The 20,591-nt window shown below is 35.1% G+C and overlaps 1 protein-coding gene across 1 annotated transcript; it reads left to right on the top strand.

Annotated features, from left to right (window-relative positions):
• The first annotated feature begins 9,861 nt into the window (after positions 1 to 9,861).
• Positions 9,862 to 17,175, top strand: RAD51AP2 (RAD51 associated protein 2). Its single transcript, XM_049902770.1, has 3 exons — positions 9,862 to 13,171; positions 15,525 to 15,608; positions 17,057 to 17,175. Exons 1-3 carry the CDS (start codon positions 9,862 to 9,864, stop codon positions 17,173 to 17,175), a joined length of 3,513 nt encoding a protein of 1,170 aa, XP_049758727.1.
• Positions 17,176 to 20,591: the final 3,416 nt, after the last annotated feature.

Here is a 20,591-nt window from a genome sequence, read left to right as displayed (position 1 = left end):
CTGAGTCAATGTCCTTATGTCTACTCTATATTGCCTCTCAATAGCTTCTTTCCATCTTAAAGTACTTATTATCATTTCATTTCTTATTAAAATTACCATTTTATTTCAGTTTCTATGATTCAGATTCATAGCGTTAACACTTAAAAAGCAATAGAAAAATAAAACAATGAAATAAAAAACCTGAATTTTGAGTTTGTTTTCTTGCTAGAATTTACTTTTTTTAAAAATTAAAAAAATACAAAATAGTTTTGTACTTCTACTAAAGCCACTGGCTTATTCAATAAAGGAACATTTCAAGCAGCACAGTTAATGCAGTTTTGACTATATGCAAGCTCTTATGCTCTTGTTATAAGTCTGTACTAGAGAACAAGGGGCTAATGGTGAATGATGCCAGAATTCTCTTTCTAGTCTTCTATTGCCAGCCCTTAATACCAAACTATCCTAAATACACCTGAGCAATTCATTTTGGAGCTGAAACTGGTGTGTTTTGGTTCCATATTAAAATTCATGACAAAGTTTCACCTTGTGTCAGTACTTCAATTATTTGAGTACTGAATTATGGTTTGGGGCAATTAGTTTATCCAACCCAGTAGAAGGGGTCTTTCCTGGTTTGCAGAGGTAGAAATACTAGTGTTTTATAATTAGTTTACTATGGAAGAGTTTAGAGAGTAAAGATGGAAAAGGCAGTGCTGTTATATCACTAAGCAAACAGAAGGATTTCAACAGGGAGACACATACATATTTAAGTGCTAATGTCTAAAAGCCTAAACCTAAAAGAAGAGCATGTTTTAGCACATATTCTGTATTAAATATTGTTTGAATTGGATTAAGTTTGTGTGTGTGTGTGCATCCAACAGAGATTTCATAAACAAAAACAAAGAAGAAAACCTCTGCCCTGTTTTTATACTTTATTTTTTGGATACAACACTTGGCTAATCATAGAGCATATTAAACTAAAATTTGAGAACACATATACTTATTTTTTCTTTATTTTCTGATTAACAGTTGGAAATGATGGTCATAGTTCTCCTTCCTCTCCTCCTTTTCTTCTTTCTTCTTCTCTTCCTCCTTATACCTTTTAGCTTTTGTAATGTAAGAAAGAGGGTCATATAAAGGTCACCCCAACCATGATTACCATGGTTCTGTCCCTGCTTAACTACTTATTTTATTCCCTGCCTTGCTTCAATGTTTTCTTGAAGATGCCACTGTAACATACAAAGCAACCCATATCCTGTATCTATATTTTCCCAGGTTATTTTCCAAGGTGTAGGCTAGATAACTTTTTAGAAAGTCATTTCTAGAGTCCTTCTGAGTGGTCTCCAGAGATTATGGGTTTAGAGAAGCTGATACGAGATTAGAGTAGATGGGTGATTAACATGACTGTCCTCAGGCAAAATTGCAAAGCAAGCGAAATTTTCTGACCTCCCTTGCTTTCTATTTATGACTAAGTACAATGTAAAACAATAAATATTATGTATATAATGAATGTATCAGATAACATTACAAAGCTAAACATGTATGCTAGTCCTATTTTTTTTCCTCATCAGGCATACTTATCTGTGAGAAACTTTTAAATATTAGGAAAAATATTATCATTTAAGAGAACTGTATGGCAACACATCGCAGTGGGTAACTAACAGCCTCTTCCCATGCCTCATTGTTATAGACTTTCCCTGCTTTCTGTGATTTTTGACTTTCTGCAAGACCTTTTCAAAAACATGCTCAAGGGAGTCATGATCTTGGCCACATTTTTCTATCATAAATTCTCCTCATTTAGGTCCCCTGATACATAGAACACACAAAATTCAGTTATGTAGAATGTGACAAATTCATTTATCACAATTAGGGAACATTTTTACTTTTCCCTCTCAGTCTAATGCTAGGGTTGTATCTTCACTTCCTTTGCCTCTGAAAAAGCAGAGCATGATTTTTCTGCACTTTTGGTCACTTTTTTGTTTTCTAGTTGGAACTACTCTCCTGAGACTGCCTAAATCCTCTCTCTTTTTTTTTTAAAAGACCCACTTTAATTCTATTCTCTGTGAAGCCTTCCTTGTATTCCCTGGAGCCAATTTCATTCCTCTCTGAATTTTTTAAAGTATTTATTTTATATATTACTCAATTGGCATATATTCAAGCCAACAATTAAAAACTGTATTATTGTCTATTGTATGATAGGTCCTAGGTCCAATGCTAAATATTAGAAATACAAAGGTGAACAAGTAAGTGTTCCAAGTCTCAAGGAGCTAATAATTTAGTGTAGAAAACAGTATATATACAACAAAGCATTACATAATTTTGTAAGTACTACAATACCCGCTGCCGTTGAATTGATTCTGACTCACAGAGGCCCTACAGGACAGAGTAAAACTGCCCCATAAGGTTTCCAAGGAGCGGCTGGTGGATTTGAACTGCTGAACTTTTGGTTAGCAGCTGAAAGCTTAACCACAGTGCCACCAGGGCCTCAAGTATTACAATAGGTGTTTAAAACGTTATGAAAATAAAGAGGAAAAAGTGATTAGTATGGAGATAAAAGGGAGTTTTACAGAAAACTATAGGCTTATGAAAACCCTGGTGGCGTAGTGGTTAAGAGCTACAGCTGCTAACCAAAAGGTCAGCAGTTCAAATCCAGCAGCCGCTCCTTGGAAACTCTATAGGGCACTTCTACTCTGTCCTATAGGGTCACTGTGAGTCTGAATCAACTCGGCGGCAGTGGGTTGAGTTTTGGTTGTTATAGGTTTATAGGAATGAACTGAATGAAGGTAATTGTAATCCATCAAGAATCAGATTGGCACCACTTCTTCTTGAACCACTTCCCTAAGCCCCTAGACTAGGTTTCGTTCCCTCTTTCCTCAATGCTCCCTGTATATATCCCTATTGTAGCACTTAGCCTATTATACTAAAATAAACTCTGTTTGTCTGTCTCCTCTTCAATACAATGACTTTGGCTTGTATTTTAATTCTTAGTACCTATCACAAGGAGCCCTGGTGGCACAGTGGATAAGTGCTTGGCTGCTAAGCAAAAGGTTGACAGTTCAAACTCTGCAGAACGATGTGACAGTCTGCTCCCATAAAGGTTTACAGCCTTGGAAACTCTATGAGGCTATTCTATCCTATAAGGTCGCTATGAGTTGGCATCAACTTGACAACAATGGGTTTGGTTTATGAGTTGGAGTACCTAGCACAGTGCTTGGCATATAATAGATGCTCAATAAATGCCTTCTGAACTGAATAACAACAATAAACACAGAATATTTGGGAATAGTAAGTAGAGTGTGGCAGAGTGTAGGAGCACAGGAGATGGGAATGAAGTGGCTGGAATTAGGCCGAAGAATAATCTAGGATAAAGTTGTGAAAGGCCTGATTAGGCTATATAACTATATAATATGCCATATATTGTTAGTCATCTTATACACATATTTCTTGCCTTTCCAGATGGGCTGTATGCTTTGAGGACAAGAATTATATCTTCAATGTCACAGTACAGTCATGCATTGCTAAACTTCCACAATAAGTTCTGTGAAATAGGACATTACGTGGTTTGGACATTGTGCGAACATGCCTAAATTATGAGCAATAGCATTCACTGATTGTCCACCTTCATGTTGTTTAATAATTTTTTGTTTCACTTCCAAATCAATACTTCTCCTTTGCCCATTGCTGCTGCAAATTTCTTAGTGGAAATTTCAAACCTCCACTCTCCTCAAATGTTTCATTTTCAACTCTCTTCCCCTTCCTAGAGTAAATAGAAGCCATGGAACCAACACTTGCATACATTTCCTCAGTGAAAGAGATGCAATTCCTCCTGCCTTAGCCCAGTTTCTTCACCTATATTCTAAATCTCAACTCTTCTCATCTTCTCAGGGGTAATTTACACCGTAAAGGAGAGACCAGAAAATAACAGATGGCAGGATATGCAAGGACACTATCAGTAAATGTAATAGATTTTTTTTTCATACTGCTTGACCTTTTAACAGCATTTGAAAATGCGTATCTGAGAAAGAAGTCAAACACCTCCACCTATTTTTCTGACTTCTCAGCCTTTTACTTGTTTGACTACCTCTATTTACTCTGGTATGGGACCAAGGACGTACATGCGGTTGGTCGTTGCCCTAATGGACGTTAAGTGATGCATAACTGTATTTACTTCGGTGTCAAGCACAGATCCTTGCACATAATAGGTGCTCAGCAAATCAAAGGAGAGTTAATTAAATCAAATCTTCAAATGGGAAAATCCACAGAAAACTACTTTGCAGACTATACTATTATTCACTTGTCAACATTTGCTGAGACTGCAGTAAGTCTCCGCATTCTTTCAATCCATTATTTTCCCTGAACTGAACCTATTTCTGAAATCATGAAATGATAAGCAAAGTTAAAATACTGAAATAATTACTTGCATGTGATACATTTTGGACTCTCCACTTATAAAAAGGTATCAAACGAGAAGAAACAAACCTATACCACATTAGCGGTTTCGTGTTTTTTAAATAAAGTTTGCAGAATATGTTTTAGCATCAACATAAAAAAACAAACCCCCAAAATACCAAACTTCGACTCATGGTTACCCCATGTGTTTTGGAGTAGAACTGCTCTCCACAGGGTTTTCAGTGGCTGTTACCTTTTGAAAATAGATCTCCAGGCCTTTCTTCCAAAGTGCCTCTGGGTATATTTGAACTCCCAACCTTTCAGTTAGTAACTGAGAGCTTTACCATTTTCATGACCCAGGACTCCTAGCATCAAAATAGAAATCAGTCTAATTGCCTATCTTTGACCCTAACAGGGCAGATATAACAAACGGCCTAGTTTACTACAGGTAACAACTTTGTAGTGAGAAGTGATTTACATAGTATGCGCTTGAAGTATCCTAAGGTAGAGTTTGATGCAGCAGTATGCTGGAAACTCTTTAACAACCTGCTTTCCAGGGGAAAAAAGTGTCCTGATTCACAGCATTCTCTGGTTTTAGTGGTGTAAATATTCCTGCCATGGTCCCCTTCAGGCTACCCACATGAAGTTATTGAAACCTGGGAAGAGATGCCAACAATTAGCTTTCCTAGCTGATTCTAGCACATCAAGGGTTTGATGTTAATAATAAGAATAACAACAACAAAAAAATCCCAAACCTGTTGTCACTGAGTCAATTTCAGCTCACGGTGACTCCATGTGTTACAGAGTAGAACTTCTCCGTCCGGTTTTCTTGGCTGTAATCTTTATGAAAGCAGATCACCAGGCTTCTCTTCCACGGTGCCTCTGGGTGAGTTTGAACCACCTATCTTCCAGGTAGTAAACCTGTTACCATTGAGTCGATTCCAACTCATAGCGACCCTGTAAGACAGAGTAGAACTGTCCCATAGGGTTTCCAAGGAGTGGCTGGTGGATTCAAACGGCCAACCTCTTGGTTAACAGACAAGCTCTTAACCACTTTGCCACCAGGACTCTGTTTTCAGTTAGTAGTCAAGTGGAAATTGTTCGTGCCACCGAGAGACCTTATGGTATCAATAATAACTGTCGCCATTTCAAAAAATTAATAAACTTCTACTGTGTCCAGCACTCTTCTAAATGCTTTAACACGGCTGTCTCGTTTAATTCACACGAATGGCCTGTGAGGTAGATGCTATTTCGTAATCCCCATCGACAAGAATCTGTGTCTCAGGAAGGTTAAATTGATTTTCTCGTTATACAGCTTAGTAAAAGTTGATGATAGATTCAAATCTATACAGTCTGATGCCAGAACGTACCCACTCAACTACTATATTGCTTTCAGGATCAAAATTAAGTTATGCTCAGTATAGTTTTTTAGGTTATATACATATTTTTATCTTAAGTCCTTAAAATTTTGAAATAAGAGGTAGTTTTATGTATTTACAGGTCCAGTTAAATGTTTATTGTGCACCCAAACCAAAGTGACTAATCTTCTCAACAGAAAAATTGTAGAAGAGAAAGCAATCTAAGTAAATACAAGTTTCTTTGATTTAAAAAAAAAAAAAAAAATTTTTACCTCTCAAAATCTCAAAAATATTCTTGTGAAAGGCTAATTGAAAAGAATTAACATTTTCTAAGAGGTGTTATTTGCAATTGCATGAATTCTAATATGATACAATCTCTTGTTTTTATTTCAGTGACAAAGACTCTTTCAACTGATGCTGAAACTTATTAGGACATCACTTGGATGAGGTAAGTAGTCAAACATTTCCACCTTATTTTCCAACATTTAGAGATCAGAAGAAAGGCATATTTCTGGCTTGCTAAGTATGCAGAAAACATACCAGCACATGAATCAGGCAGTATTTACATGCAGAAGCGAATAGGGGACAGGTAAAATTGTGTCTAAGATACAAGAGGGAGCCCTGATGGTACAATGGTTAAGAGCTTGGCACTTAACAAAAGGTCGGTGGTTCGAATCCACCAGTGGCTCTAAGGGAGAAAAAACCTGGTGATCTGCTTTCGTAAAGATTACAGCCTAGGAAACCCTATGGCGACAGTTCTACTCTGTCATATAGGGTCGTTATGAGTTGGAATCGACTCAACAGCACACAACAACAAAAAAAATGATACAAGAAGAATGTAAACTTTGGAATTACTTCAGAAGACTTCAAGTAAGGCCTGCCATTACATTTTAGGCAAATGAACCAGCCTATGTCCAAGACTGGAACTGTAAAAGGGCCTTACATAAGGCCAATGTTAAGGAATGGAGAGAAGTTCAGTGCTGCAGGAAAGCAAGTTGTGTTGTGGAAATAGACACTGAAGCTTGAAAAACAGTTTGGAGCTGGACTTTGAGAAACTTCATATATCAAATTAAGGAGCTTGTATTTTATTCTGAAAAAAAAATATATATATATATTCTGGGGAATCTGGTGGTGTAGTGGTTAAGAGCTAAGGCTCCTAACCAAAAGGTCAGCAGTTCGAGTCCACCAGGTGCTCCTTGGGACCCCTGTGGGGTAGTTCTACTCTGTTCTATAGGATTGCTATGAGTTGGAATCGACTCGACTGCAATGTGTTTGGTTTTTTGGTTTTATTTTATTCTATAAGTATCAAAGAGCCAGTGGAAGTTCTTACATAAGGAGGTCATAATACCTTTAATGATTTAAGAAGAAAACTCTTGTAGTAGTTAGAGAGAAACTAGTAAAAAGAAGGTCAGTTGATTACAATATTCTCAGTAACAAATGATGAGGGCCTGAACTAAAGCTGTAGCATTAAAAAAAAAAAAAAAAAAAACTTAATTTCTGGGTCATAATTGAGGTAGAATCAACAAGATTTGATGAATATGTGGGGATTGGATGTTGGGGAAAGATAGTGAAAAATGGTTAAGAATAACATGAATGTTTCTAGCTTAGAAGACTGACTAGATAATGATACCATTAATGAAAATTGAGATTAAGGTTGTAGTTTACAGTTTAAAGCATTTTCACATAGACTGCTGTCTCATTTAAGGTATTTGCTATAAATTACATTTTTATTTATTACTATTGCTCTGCTGAAATGTTAATTGCATATGGGAATACTGGCAACATCATGGTTTTCTTAAATATTTCCCTTGCCTAGTGCTTGTCATTAACTTGATAGAAAAGTGCTATTTGTGTTATTTATAGTTGTGTTTGTTTTAAATATTTTTAGTAAGTGATGATATTTTTCTCTCTAGTCCCCCACTTCAGACAACGCCTCGCTGGAAATCCTGGTGATATAATGGTTAAGAGCTATGGCTGCTAACCAAAATATCAGCTGTTCGAATCCACCAGGCACTCCTTGGAAACTCTATGGGGCAGTTCTACTCTGTCCCATAGGGTTGCTATAGAGTCTGAATCGACTCAATGGCAGCGGGCTTTTTATTTTTATTTTTTTAAGTCCCCTATATTTGTGTGTGTTTTTTTTTAAATTTGGTTTAAATATTTCTGTTAGTTGCTGTCATTAAGTATTCAAAATATATCTTAATGTGTTTCAGTGTGAAACAAAGTTTTAGGTTAAGCTTATTTATTTACCATTTACATGATTTATTAAAATAAGCAAAAAGAGAAAATTAACGGCTGTGTCAAATATCTGAGCCTACCATGAAACTTAAATGATGTTAAAATCAGTAATACTTAACCATGGTTTCAGGGAACATCTAGCTTAATTCGCATAACATAGTTTATAAAGAAAATATTCTACATTCTGCTTTGGTGAGTAGCGTTTGGGGTCTTATAAGCCTGTGAGTGGCCATCTAAGATACTCCACTGGTCTCACTCCTTTGGCATTTAGTCTACAGGTGAAAATCTTGCTGCTAATATCATGTTAAAGAGACAAAACAAGACCCATTTTAGGGTACCAATTATATCCACCTTACCTAAGCAAGTCAGTTCTTATGGGTTGATCACAGCATAAAACATATTGAATGAGAGTGGAATGTAGACTGGTGGAAAACCTTGGGGGAGAAAGCATTGGAACATAGGATATGTTGAAGTAGAACTTTGAGAACTCACTGATGAACATTCTGAACCACTGCCACATTCTTACTGATAGTGTTTATGAAGTGGTTATCTCTTAAGACTTTCTATAAATTTAAGTAAACCATTCTCTGGAGGAATTTATAAACGAAAATAATAGCAAATGCCTGGAATTGGAATCACGATATATCTGAGCGTTTACAAGATAAGGCTGGTGAACATCTTATTACCTAAAGTAGTGTGATAGTTATATATTGCCACATATGCTCCCATGGGTTTTGAAATCAGGATCCCATTGCACATTATTGCAGTTCTTATAAATTTTTATCACCAGGAACAGAAAACATACCAAATTTGAAACAATCACCAAGGGGATTAAGGTTTTTAAAAATGAAGCAGAAATTCCATGTCCCTTCACTTGCCATGAGGTGGAATTGACTTAATGGAAACAACAAGAATTACATGTCTTTTAATAAACATTTTTACAATAATATTTTTCTTTATGATTATGGAATTCACAAAATCACAAAATTCCCAAACTTGACTGGAAATCATAAATGATTTTTAAGCACATAAAAGAATTTAAATAAAAATGTTTGTTATTAGGTTTTAGTCAGAACTGTATTACAATAAATGAAATATATCCAATATATAACTATTACCTTTAAGTAATTTTATTCACGTTATTGGTGAAGAAAATCCTACAGCACAAATGAAAACTATTTTTTTACACTCTTAAGTGAAGATCAGTAATTATCCAGATAATAATTTCCACACAGTTGTACCAGCTTTTCCCTGACATTTTCAGATTAAGTACCCGGTGCCTTCTTCCTCCAAAACACACTTTATTAATGAAGTGGAAACCTGATTTTCAGTACCACTGGGATGATTAAAAGCGCTAAAAAAAAAAAAAAAAGTTTTTACAGGACGGGTAGTTTTGGTCTGGTGCTGAGAGAACTACACGATTTTACTGTACAAGGCACTCGAGCAACTGTGGAGAAGTCGCTTCTGAGGAAAACATAGAATTTTAAAATTTTCAAAATGAAGTGATTTCCAGTCACAAATTTACAAAAAAGAGAAAGATTTTGACTTTTCCCCTTACTTTTATTATCTATCTAAATGAGGGAAGAAAATATCTACATCTACTAATGTCTCGGCATTAGCGAGAGGCTCTAAAAATAGACAAACGGCCCCAGGCTCTCGGATGCGCTTGGTGAGCGGGTGGGCGGGGCGGGGCGGGACCGAGGCTGGGCGGTGGGGGCGGGGCCGGGGTGGGGCGGGGTCGGGGCGGGGCTGACTTGGATACTAGGGCGTAAGTCAGGCTTCGAGGGGCGTGTCAGGGGTGAGTCCGAGGTGTGTCAGGAAGCCCGGCAGACTCGCCCTGCGATTGTTAATAGCCTGGAGCCTGGCGAGGAACGCGGACTGGTCGGTCCAATTCGCTGTCATGTCGCTCCCGCGCCCCGCCCTGCAAGTTGCTGAACTCAGGCGGCTTGCCTCTTCTCTACCGCCTCCTGAGGGCCCTGATTGCCAACCGCCCAGTAGCAAGAGGCTCCGTCGTGAGGAGCCTGACGGTGTCTCTGAGGCGAGGTGGCGGCTGCCTTTGGTGCCTCGCTTGTCTGAGGTAGAAAAAATCTGGGAGTTGCCACCCAGACCCTTTAAGGCACTCCTTGTTTCAACTAATGCGAATTTTGATTACTCCACAGACTCCTGTGTGGAGAAATCAGTCAGTGGGAGGCAGACATGTCATCTGGGGTGCCAAAATAGCAAATTTCAGATGAATAGCTGCTTGCAGTCACTTCCCTCACAAAGTTTTCATTCTGGTTTGAGGGCTTCAGGAAGGTCTTCTGAACCAGTACCTAATGAAAGAGACGTTTTCAGCCTGCACAACAGCGATAGATCTAAAGCAGAGGTTAGTCAACCTCTGTCCAACACCTCCGTACATGATACACATAGAATTAAGAACGTGAATGGAAAACAATATTTAGTCCAAGAGACCAACAATAGTCAGAAAGACAATAGATATATAAAACAGGCAGAAAATTCATTTTTAAATGTTACCTTTTGCAAGGAAGCTAAAGCAACACCTCATGAAATTAAGAACAGATGTAAAGCTGACAGTGTTATGCCATCAGATAAAAAGGAAAATAACATTTTAGCAACTATACTAAAAATACCAGAATCTTCAAACCAGCCCAGCTTGGAAATTGCCAAACCCTGCTATTTTAGAGATAATAGCACAATAAGTATCCCTGAGCTTCCAATCGATTTAAATAGCAAAATGTCCTCTGTCTATTTAAAGGAAATAGCAAAGAAAAAAAATGACAAAAATGAGGCATATGTTAGAGATTTCACAAACATCTACTGTTCTCAAAATAGACCTGATGTTAAGAAGCAAAAGTTACAAAATAATGATAATATTGTGGATGTAGAAAATACCTTTTCTGAGTATTACGAAAGTAACCACCAATCATTCAGCAACCAAATCACTTGCAAGAGAAAAAAAGACTCCATCACTTTCAACTACTATAACCACAATAGTATCAAGTGTGATGTAAGAGTCTATGAGAAGAATATCCCTATGATACTAGAAAATGTAAAAGAAGCAGAAATAAGCCTGGACAGTTGCATACCTACCAAGTTGGAAAAATCTCAAAGCTGGGGCTGTAACACTAGATATATTTTGAAGAGAAACAGGGAAAGTTGTTGGGCTATGAATAATTGCAAGACTAAATGTGAAAATATGAAAATAGATGGGGCAAAATTACATTTGCAACAATTATTAGAAATAGACCTTTTAAACAAGGAAGATTATCACAATATAAGAGCCATGAACACATATGAAGAACCATCAAAATCCTTTATGATAGGAATACTGCGTAGTCAAAAAGCTTTAATAAAAATTGTTTGCTTACGTGGCAAAGAAGAAAATGATAATATGCTTCAGTTGAGATATTATACTACACAAAGACGCTTACATTTAAGCAACACTTTTGAAAATTTCAGTACAGAAATTTTTTGTTTTCATAAAAATATTTCAGGAAGTCAAAAAGATAGTAGTATTTTAGCCTGGCACGAAGCTTTGAAGTGCAAAAAGAAAATTGAGATTCAAAATCTAATAACCAGGAATATGAATATTGATAGAAAGAATGATGATTTAAGCACATATACACAGACCAGTGTTCCAGAATCTCTAAATATTATATTGAAAACCAACAGTAACCTTGACTCTTTAACAAAAATTGAAAATGAGGTTGAATTAGAAGAGGAATGCATTTTCAAATGGATAATTTATTTGAATTATCTGAAAATTATCATAGTAGAAAATCATTCTGCATATCTAATAAAGATTTTAAATTTTTCATGGATATTAGAAGATAATATAAGACCCATGTTAAAGAAAAGAAAACTATTTCAAACTGAAGAAGTTTTTGAAGAATCTAAGAAAAAAACCATCAGTTCCTTCAATATTACTGCTAAAAACATACATTTTCCAATTTTTGAGACTTATGAAAAAATTCCTCTTTTAATGGACTTTGATGATATGGATGACATTTTTTTGACAAAAGTAATTAATTACAAGGATAATTGTCCTGAAGGTGTCATGAATGTGGAAAACTGGGCCAATTTTAGTCCTATTACTCTTAAAAAAAATGTTAAGAGTGACCCTCAGTTTATTCAGAACTACCAAAGACACACTAATGAAAAATTTTATGAAATAAGTATGCACAGCCAAGATTCAGACAGTGAAAGAAATCAGGAGCATAATAAGATCACTGGCTTTAATTCTGAGTGCATATCTGAGGATTTCTTTAGCTTTAATTCTGAGTGCATATCTGAGGATTTCTTTAAGGTCAAGCTACTGGCCATTCCGGCAAGCCACATAACAACATGTGGTCAACAAACCAGTACCATGACTATAACTCAGGTGCCAAATTTTGGGACCTTGCTAAGTGAAATTAAAGAAAAAACATGTGATGTCATTTTGAAGGAAGAAATGAAAACCACATCACAAAGTTTAACAAAGATTAACCAAGTTCTTAAACATATTAAGATGGAAAATGAAGAGAAAGACAGTTTTTCTTTAATGGATAGAATGTTTTCTGTACAGTCAGTTTCAATAACGAATATAAAAATCAATGTGGAAGATTCTATACAGACAAACCAAAAATATGTTAATCAAAACAATGTTGCTGACAGAAATGAATATGAGAGCATTTTTCAAGGAAATGAGTTAGCTAATTCAAAGCATTTTCATCCAAAGAATGACTCTACAGAATGTGTTAATCACCACTTTGAAATTGATTTGAGTGCAGGGAACAATGAATGTTTTCAGGACTTAACTGCTAAGTGTTTATCAACAGAAGCGTTGACAATAGGAAAAGATTTTGAAATGAGGAGTAAATTTGATTTAGTACTTGAAGAACTTCATCTGTTTCATGAAATTAGTAAGGAAAAAGAAATTTTAAGCACTGTGGAAACAAACAACAGGCAAGAAAATTACTCTGGAGAAAGTAATGATGCTGAGGAAGTAGAAAAGGAGATAAAAAAAGATTTCAAAGTGGTTACAGTCAACAAAATGTGTGCACCTTCTTCGCTGTGTGATACTAGAGAGAGAGCAGGTCCTAATATGCATAAAAGACACCAAAGTTCATTTAAGTGGAAAACAGAACCCAATAGTGGAGAGCAGGAAGTTCCTAATCAATATTGTCCAAGAACATCAGAAAAAGAAGTACTCTATTCTACTTCTGAGGAAGGTATGAAATTAGTTTTAGAATGTTCTTTCTCATGATAGAAAAAAAATTGCTGCTCTTTTCCTCTGTAGGCCAAATATATAATTTTGGCAAAAAAGAAGATAAAGTATCAGACAATGTTTATTGATGCACCTTATTTTCCCATAAAGAGCTGTCCAAACACTAAATAATATATTGAAGTCAAAGGCAGTGCATTATTAAATTTTTAAAAGGAGATTTGAAGAATCCTGTTTTATTTCTCTAAGTATTAGGAGCCAAATGAACATATTTCTGAGAAAATAATTTGTTGTACATTTTTATATAAAAGTTAGTTATTGCTGTAATAGGTGGCACTGTGGTTAAGGACTCAGTTGCTAACCAAAAGATTGGTGGTTCGAACCCACCAGCAGCTGCGTAGGAGAAAGATGTGGCAGTCTGCTGCTATAAAGATTATGGCCTTGGAAACTCTATAGGCCAGTTCTATTCTGTCCCATAGGGTTGCTGAGTCGGAATCGACGACTCCATGACAGTGGGTTTGGTTTGTTTTTGTATTGCTATAATATATTGGTCTTTATTTTCAGAACGTGAAAAACCCTTACCTCACAGGCCTACTTTGTTTTCTGAGGAATTTAAAGAAGAAAACTGCAATCATTTACTGAAGGAAGGTAAGATGTTTAAGGTATTTTCTAAGATGAGTATTGCATTATTTTTAGCATGAGGGAAATATAGATACTTAGGATGTTAGAAAACAAACACAAAAGTTTAATACTTTGTGAACATTTATAAATTTACTGATGCGTTTAGAATATTACTAGGAAATGCACTCTGTGAAACTGTGTTCAAATAATTGCAGTGATGTATTTTAATTAAAACTATGTGTTAAACTAGGTTCATACATGATTAGATAGGTGTCTAATGTAATCAACATTAATTGGCAAAACAAAAGTAGCATTTGTCTAAGTTGAATTTCCACTAATGAGATGTCACTTCCATTATAGATTATCAGTGTTCTCTATACCTTTTGTTGTTAAAGGACTTCTTATATAGACATTTTATTTTGTAAATTAAAAAAAAATAGTATCATTAGGAGTATTAACACAATTTATGAGTATGGCATTTTAACCTTTGATTACTATTTTAAAGAAATAACTAAACAACTAACCCTCTTTTTTGCCTAAGAGGTCTACAATATCAGAATAAAAAAAATATAGACTAAATACCATTCTAATTTGTAATACTAATTGGGGTGAGGTAGGAGTAGGGTACCTAGGAAAAGTTATAGTTTGATAAAATATGTCTGGTATTACACAAAACTAGATCAAGGACAAATAATGACATAGGTGAAATGTATCTACCAAAACATTTTCAGGGATGCATCATTTCTCAAAACATTTTTCCAGAGCTTCTCATCATGAGTAAAATGCTGTTCCTGGTCTCTTTATTCAGTTGCTTCAGAACTTCATCTTCTCCTTCTTTCTTAGACTACAATGAAATGATCTTAAAAATTAACCTATGTCCTCAAAAGATTAAAGGCCCTCAGGTAGTGTCTTTCCTCTTGAATAAAGTGAATAATTCATGAGACAAACACAGGGGTGGCAGGAATTAACCTAGAAAAGACAGGGGTTGCTTCTTCTAGGACAGAAAAGAAGGAAGGAATTGGCATTTTGGAACATAATTTGATATGGAATACAGGAAGATTAGGGGGATTACAGAGCACATACTCATATTGTCATCATAATGTGTGAGTTCAGCCAGAATTATTTAATAGTTTTTATTTGTAGCATAGTAGATTTGGATTCACTTTCAAAGTATATATAAATGAAATGATCTTCCTAAGGTTGTTAAAATCTGTACTGTAACTGAAAAGTTGAGAGATATTGGGAAGTGAGGTTAATAAGAATAGACTGAATCTCTGCCTAGCCAGAGTGTGTGCCTGCTTTTACGGTGTGATTTTAAAGGCATCAGAAAGATCCCAAGTGTCCCGAAACGTTCTTGTGCCTATCCAATTGTTATCATGATGGTTCCCCTCTTAATTAATTTAGAGTTTCTACCACTAAAATCTCCAATGCATTTTCATACTCTCTCTCTCTCTCCCTCATCTTCTTTTCCCTTTTCCTGATTCCTGTCTTCTTCCTGTGGTGGGGAAAAAGCGAGTATTTGAGCCAGGCCCTTTATGTGCCATTTAGACAGTGCTTCTGTAACTTCAATGTCTGTACGAATCACCTGGGGATCTTGTTAAAAGATTCTGATTCAATTGTGGGATGGGCTCTGAAATTCTACATTTCGCAGGAGCTCCCAGTAGTTGTAGATGCTTCTAGTCTGTTGGCCACACTTTTAAGTTGCAAGCATTTAGAAATATATTGGTCTTTATTTTCAGAATGTGAAAAACCCTTACCTCAAAGGCCTGCTTTGTTTTCTGAGGAATTTAAAGAAGAAAACTGCAATCATTTACTGAAGGAAGGTAAGATTTAGAAAACAAAGTATTATTTCTAAAAGACCACTAATTTCCAGACTCTTTTTCTTCTTTTTTTTTTAATAAACACTGGCTTTTAAAATAAATAATTTCTGGTATTACTCTTGAAAATTTAGAATTAAAAAGCAATAAATTAATCCAGGATTTTTTTTTTTTTGGTATAACAATAATAAAAGGGATCATAATTTAATACAAAGTAGGAAATTCAAGGAGATAAAGAAGCATATCCTTGCAATCGCAATTTAAGGACATACGGTTTACAAATTGTCTGCTGTTGGCACAAAAGGGTTCAGTCATTTCCCACCCATTGCAAAATTACCTGAAGTATTTATTATGTTGGAATATGAAAGAGGAAAGCTATACTTTGTGAAAGTAATCAAATAGATTATTAATCATGGCTTTGTCCTGAAGTAATAGTCTTAAAATAAAGAAGTATAAAAAAAAAAATACCTGGAACTAGTATATATTAGATATGATCTAACAATTCCACTTTATTTCAAAAATTCCTTTCGTTTAATTTTTTTTGTCATTTCTAGCAATAAAATGCTACCACCATTTTCTTACTTTTTATAATTAATGTTAAAGTTTAAGGCTGAATAAAGAGTCAAAGACGGATTTATAGCTATGTTGCTGTTGTTTCCCCCCAGTTTACATGTAATTTTAATTTTGTATTTTATTCATTATTATTTACATAGATACACAGATAGATTCTGTTTGGTTCAACTGAGTAGAAATCATGCTGTTTACCTTTTGTCAGATATAACTTTGGGTTGATTACAGTGTTTTTAGTATGATGTGCTATTATATTAAGGTCATATTACTTCACTAAAACCTGACTGAAATTCTAACTTTACATATGGCCCCATAGTTTAAAAAAAATCTCTGGAAGTTAGAGGTATTGTTGTATTTTATTATCAAGGGCAGTTGATCTTATCCTTCTGGTTAACTGATTTAAGAACAGATGCATCTCCATGAAATATTTTGTATCTCTTTAAAAATAATGTAGTGTAATGTTACATAAAAACCTCAGAATCAGAGCCATTTATTGACGCAAAACAGAGGAAATACATCTGAGCTCTATTATTGATAAAAATTTCTGTTAGAAGCCAAACATAACCATTAACAATATAGCATTGTTGTTCGGCTTCTAATAGACAAATGACATGGTTTTTAAAGATTTTTTTTTTGTTAAGTCTGACTGTCTGGAATGCTGGGCAAGTTAGTTACCTTTCCTGTGCTTAGATTTTCACATTTCAAAATTGGGACAGGATTAAGTAAAATAGTTCATTTAAAGCACTTAGCACAGTGCATGGCACATAGTAAATATTCAGTAAATGTTGCTAATATTATGATTAGAAATTTGTTAACATTTTTAAGCATAGAAACTATTGGTCATTTTTACTCTCTCACATACTTTTATCATCTTATATTTGTAGGTAGCCATTTTTCCCATGGAATTTTAAGAATACATCCACTTAAGACGTGTAGTCGACCAATCAGAATTGGTTTGTCAAGAAAAGCTAAACTTAAACAACTTCATCCTTATCTGAAATAAATATGTTACAAGAACCTGAAAGAAGATATTGGAAGTTTATGTTTCAAAACATTTTAAAACATCTAGAAATGTTTTGTTGCTTTCTTTGAACAAATGTTTTTTTTCCAGTTTGGGGGTTTTGGTCTTTATTATAAAGTACAAAAAGTTTATTTTTTGTGAATCCAATCTCTTACCCTTAAATACTATAAAATGTTTCATTGATGTTTTTGTATCATATTGACAATATAAATATTAAAGGACTTTTATTATCTCATTAAGTATGTCAACTGATTATTTTTCTTAATGTACATATATGATCTTTCTGTGGAGAAGATTGATAGCCATTATGGGTTTCCCAAAAATATCTATGATCTAAAAAAAAAAGATAATGAACCACTGTTCTAATATATTCCCCTCATTTTTCATTTTTCAGATGAAACGATAGAGGTGCACATAGGGTGTGTAAATTTTTTAAGATCACATGGTTAGGACTGGGATTGAGGCTTTCTCCTACAGCCTTCTTTCTGACTTTTCTCTGCATTCTTTTTCTAATCTTTTATTTCCTCTTCCAGAATCTATTTATCTTTGGCCTCAGGGCAGAATTGTGATCATGTAGTTAATATCTATTATTTTTCATTTATGGAACAAACATATTTTAATATTTAGTATATGCTAGGAATTGCGTTAAGCCCAATGATAGAGAGACATGGATAAGACCTTGCCTTCATGGAGCTTATTTTCTATGCTTGAGGTTGATAGAGAACTAAACCTTTGCTGTCCAGTTGATTGTGACTTATTATCGACCCTATAGGACAGACCTGTCCAATAGAGTTTCCAAGGAGTGCCTAGTGGATTCGAACTGCTGGCCTCTTGGTTAGCAGCTGTAGCACTTAACCCACTATGCCACCAGAGTTTCCAGTAGAGAAATATGTAACATTTAAAAGTAATCACCAGTAGAATAAAATATATTTTTCAAAACACCAGACAGGTAAATAGCAATAAATTAGCTGCTTAGCAAAAGGTAAAAAAGAAAGCATCAAAAACAGAAAGTATCTAACGGCAGAGGAAAACTAAACATAGCAATTCACAAAATAAATGTGACTGGGTTAAATTACCCTATTACAAGCAGAGTTTCTCAGAATCATTGGAAAAAAAAAAAAAAAAAAAAACCCGTCAAATCCAACTCTATTGGTTTCCTTTCCCCCACTAAGCACGTTCCAATTTCAACATCCTACTCCAATTTTTTTTTTCTCCCACAGAACTCATCATCTTCTCTCATACTACATAATTAACTTCTTGCTAGAATGTAAGTTCCCTTTTGAAGGCAAGATTTTCCCCCACAAATATATTTCAGGAAACCCTGGTGGCATAGTAGTTAAGTGCAACAGCTGCTATCCAAAAGGTTGGCAGTTCAAATCCACCACATGATCCTTGGAAACTCTATGGGGCGGTTCTATCTGTCCTGTAGGGTCGCTATGAGTCGGAATCCACTCGATGGCAATGGGTTTGGGGTTTTTTTTGGGTAATATATCCCAAGTGCCTGGAATACTGTCTGTCCCCTAGTAAGTACTTACAAAATATTCTTTCAATGAATGAGTGACTACATTTCTTTTCCTGTCTCAAAATAGTTATGTCTTTTGAATTCTTAGTAGCTTTATGATCTTGGGCAAGTCTTCATTTCTAAAAAGAGGATAATGATATCTCATGGTATTATTGTGAGGATTAAATGAGCTAATGCATGTTATGAGTTTAGAACTGTTCTGATACATAGCAACTACTCAATAGTAACATTAGAATGTTCAACCATTTGTTGAAAATTTTTTTCTGGATCCTGCATTATTTTTGAAAGTGTGCTATTTGAGTCCTATGAAAGCCGTTCCTTTTACTTTTTTTTTTTTTTCTACAAGGGTTTCCCTCTTCCTCTTCCTCCTTCTGGTCCTTCTTCGCCTTATTTTTATTTTTATTATAAACTCCATGTTGGATTAAAAAAAGATCTTTGTACAAAGTAAACCTCATCACAATCAAGGTTTGTCTTTATATTGTGTTTGGGTGGTCCTTTTCTCTCGCTGTTTGTGAATACTGAATTTCCTTCTGAGATCTATTTCTCAAGGACAGGTTTATGTACTTCCATTCTTACTCCTAGTCCTTAGGAAGCTTTTATGGAGGCTTTTATCCTTTCTCTAATAAATAGTATACTCACCTACAACCACTGCTGGCTCTCTCATAGTCTGAACTGATTGGCTATGTGAAAAGCTTAAACTTTAGCTTACGTGTTTTTCCATGCCACTGACCCATTATAGCTTTTATCTACAGATCTTTTCTTAGACTACATCTCCCAAAATGCAAAACACATTCCTACCAGTGTCTTCACTCAAGCACTCCTTCCCCCATTACCTCCTACCCAAACACACGTGTACACAGACAACCAGATACAATGTTTCCCCTTCTGCTGTGAGATCCTGAATTTGGAGTTAGAAAGTTGGAGGGCAGAGAAGGCAGGTGAGGTTTCAGCTCTTAGGATTTTGTGTTTTCATAGGCAGGCTTGGAGAGGCTGTAATGAGGGCTGGATAGAGACAATTCAAATTGAAAGCCGTCTCCTTTCCACCTTGTTTTTTTTAATCTCTGTTTTTAAAATGTAAAAGTTGAATGTTTTCAGATTAGAAGAAAAATATTCGAAGGATGAAAAGCCTGTTTAAAAAATACTTGCTTTTATTCGACCTTAGATTAAAGCTCTGTGTTACTGCAGTTTAAAGTAACAAGCTTTTGGATGAGTTAACAGTGAGCCTGAGAAAAGAAGCAGAGCCTTATATTAAATCAACTTGAAAAGTCATGTTGATAGTTACCACTTTAAGTATGCAAGCCTCCAAGTTAATATTATCCATTTAACCTGATTTAGTTCAGCAAAAAATGGAACACAAACTATGCAGTGAAACTGTTCTTTAGTTCCATCTAAATTGCCACATAAAAGAATGTATATAGAGTCAGCCATCATTTTGGGAAGTTTAACTAATGACACAGACATCACATATTTACATATAATAGTTGTAACTGACTTTATGTTACTAAAAATATTTTTTTGGCTAAGGTGTATAAGATATAAAGGTATCAGAAGGGTTAAAAATTACATTTCCCCCAGCTTCTTGTAAAACATATATCATTAATTGAAAGTATGCTTTCTAGGTATATCTCTTTCATATGTCTTTAGGCACAGGCATGTATGGCAACAGTACATTCAGAAGAAATAGTCATTAAACTATTCCAGTTATCCAGGCTATGGACAAAAAAAATAAATTCCTGATTTTAAGGTCTCTTTAATTTTAATATTCCTATAATTTGTGAAATCTACTTATTTGGAAACAAATTAAAAAACAAACAAAAAAACCCAGCAAGTCTTGCAGAACTCTTACTTGAACTTGAGACTCATACATGTAACTGTC

The sequence above is a fragment of the Elephas maximus genome, chromosome 12 (assembly GCF_024166365.1).
Source record: "Elephas maximus indicus isolate mEleMax1 chromosome 12, mEleMax1 primary haplotype, whole genome shotgun sequence".
NCBI lineage: Eukaryota > Metazoa > Chordata > Mammalia > Proboscidea > Elephantidae > Elephas > Elephas maximus.
The sequence above is the reverse complement of the archived record's forward strand: the minus strand, read 5'-3'. Positions and strand labels throughout refer to the sequence as shown.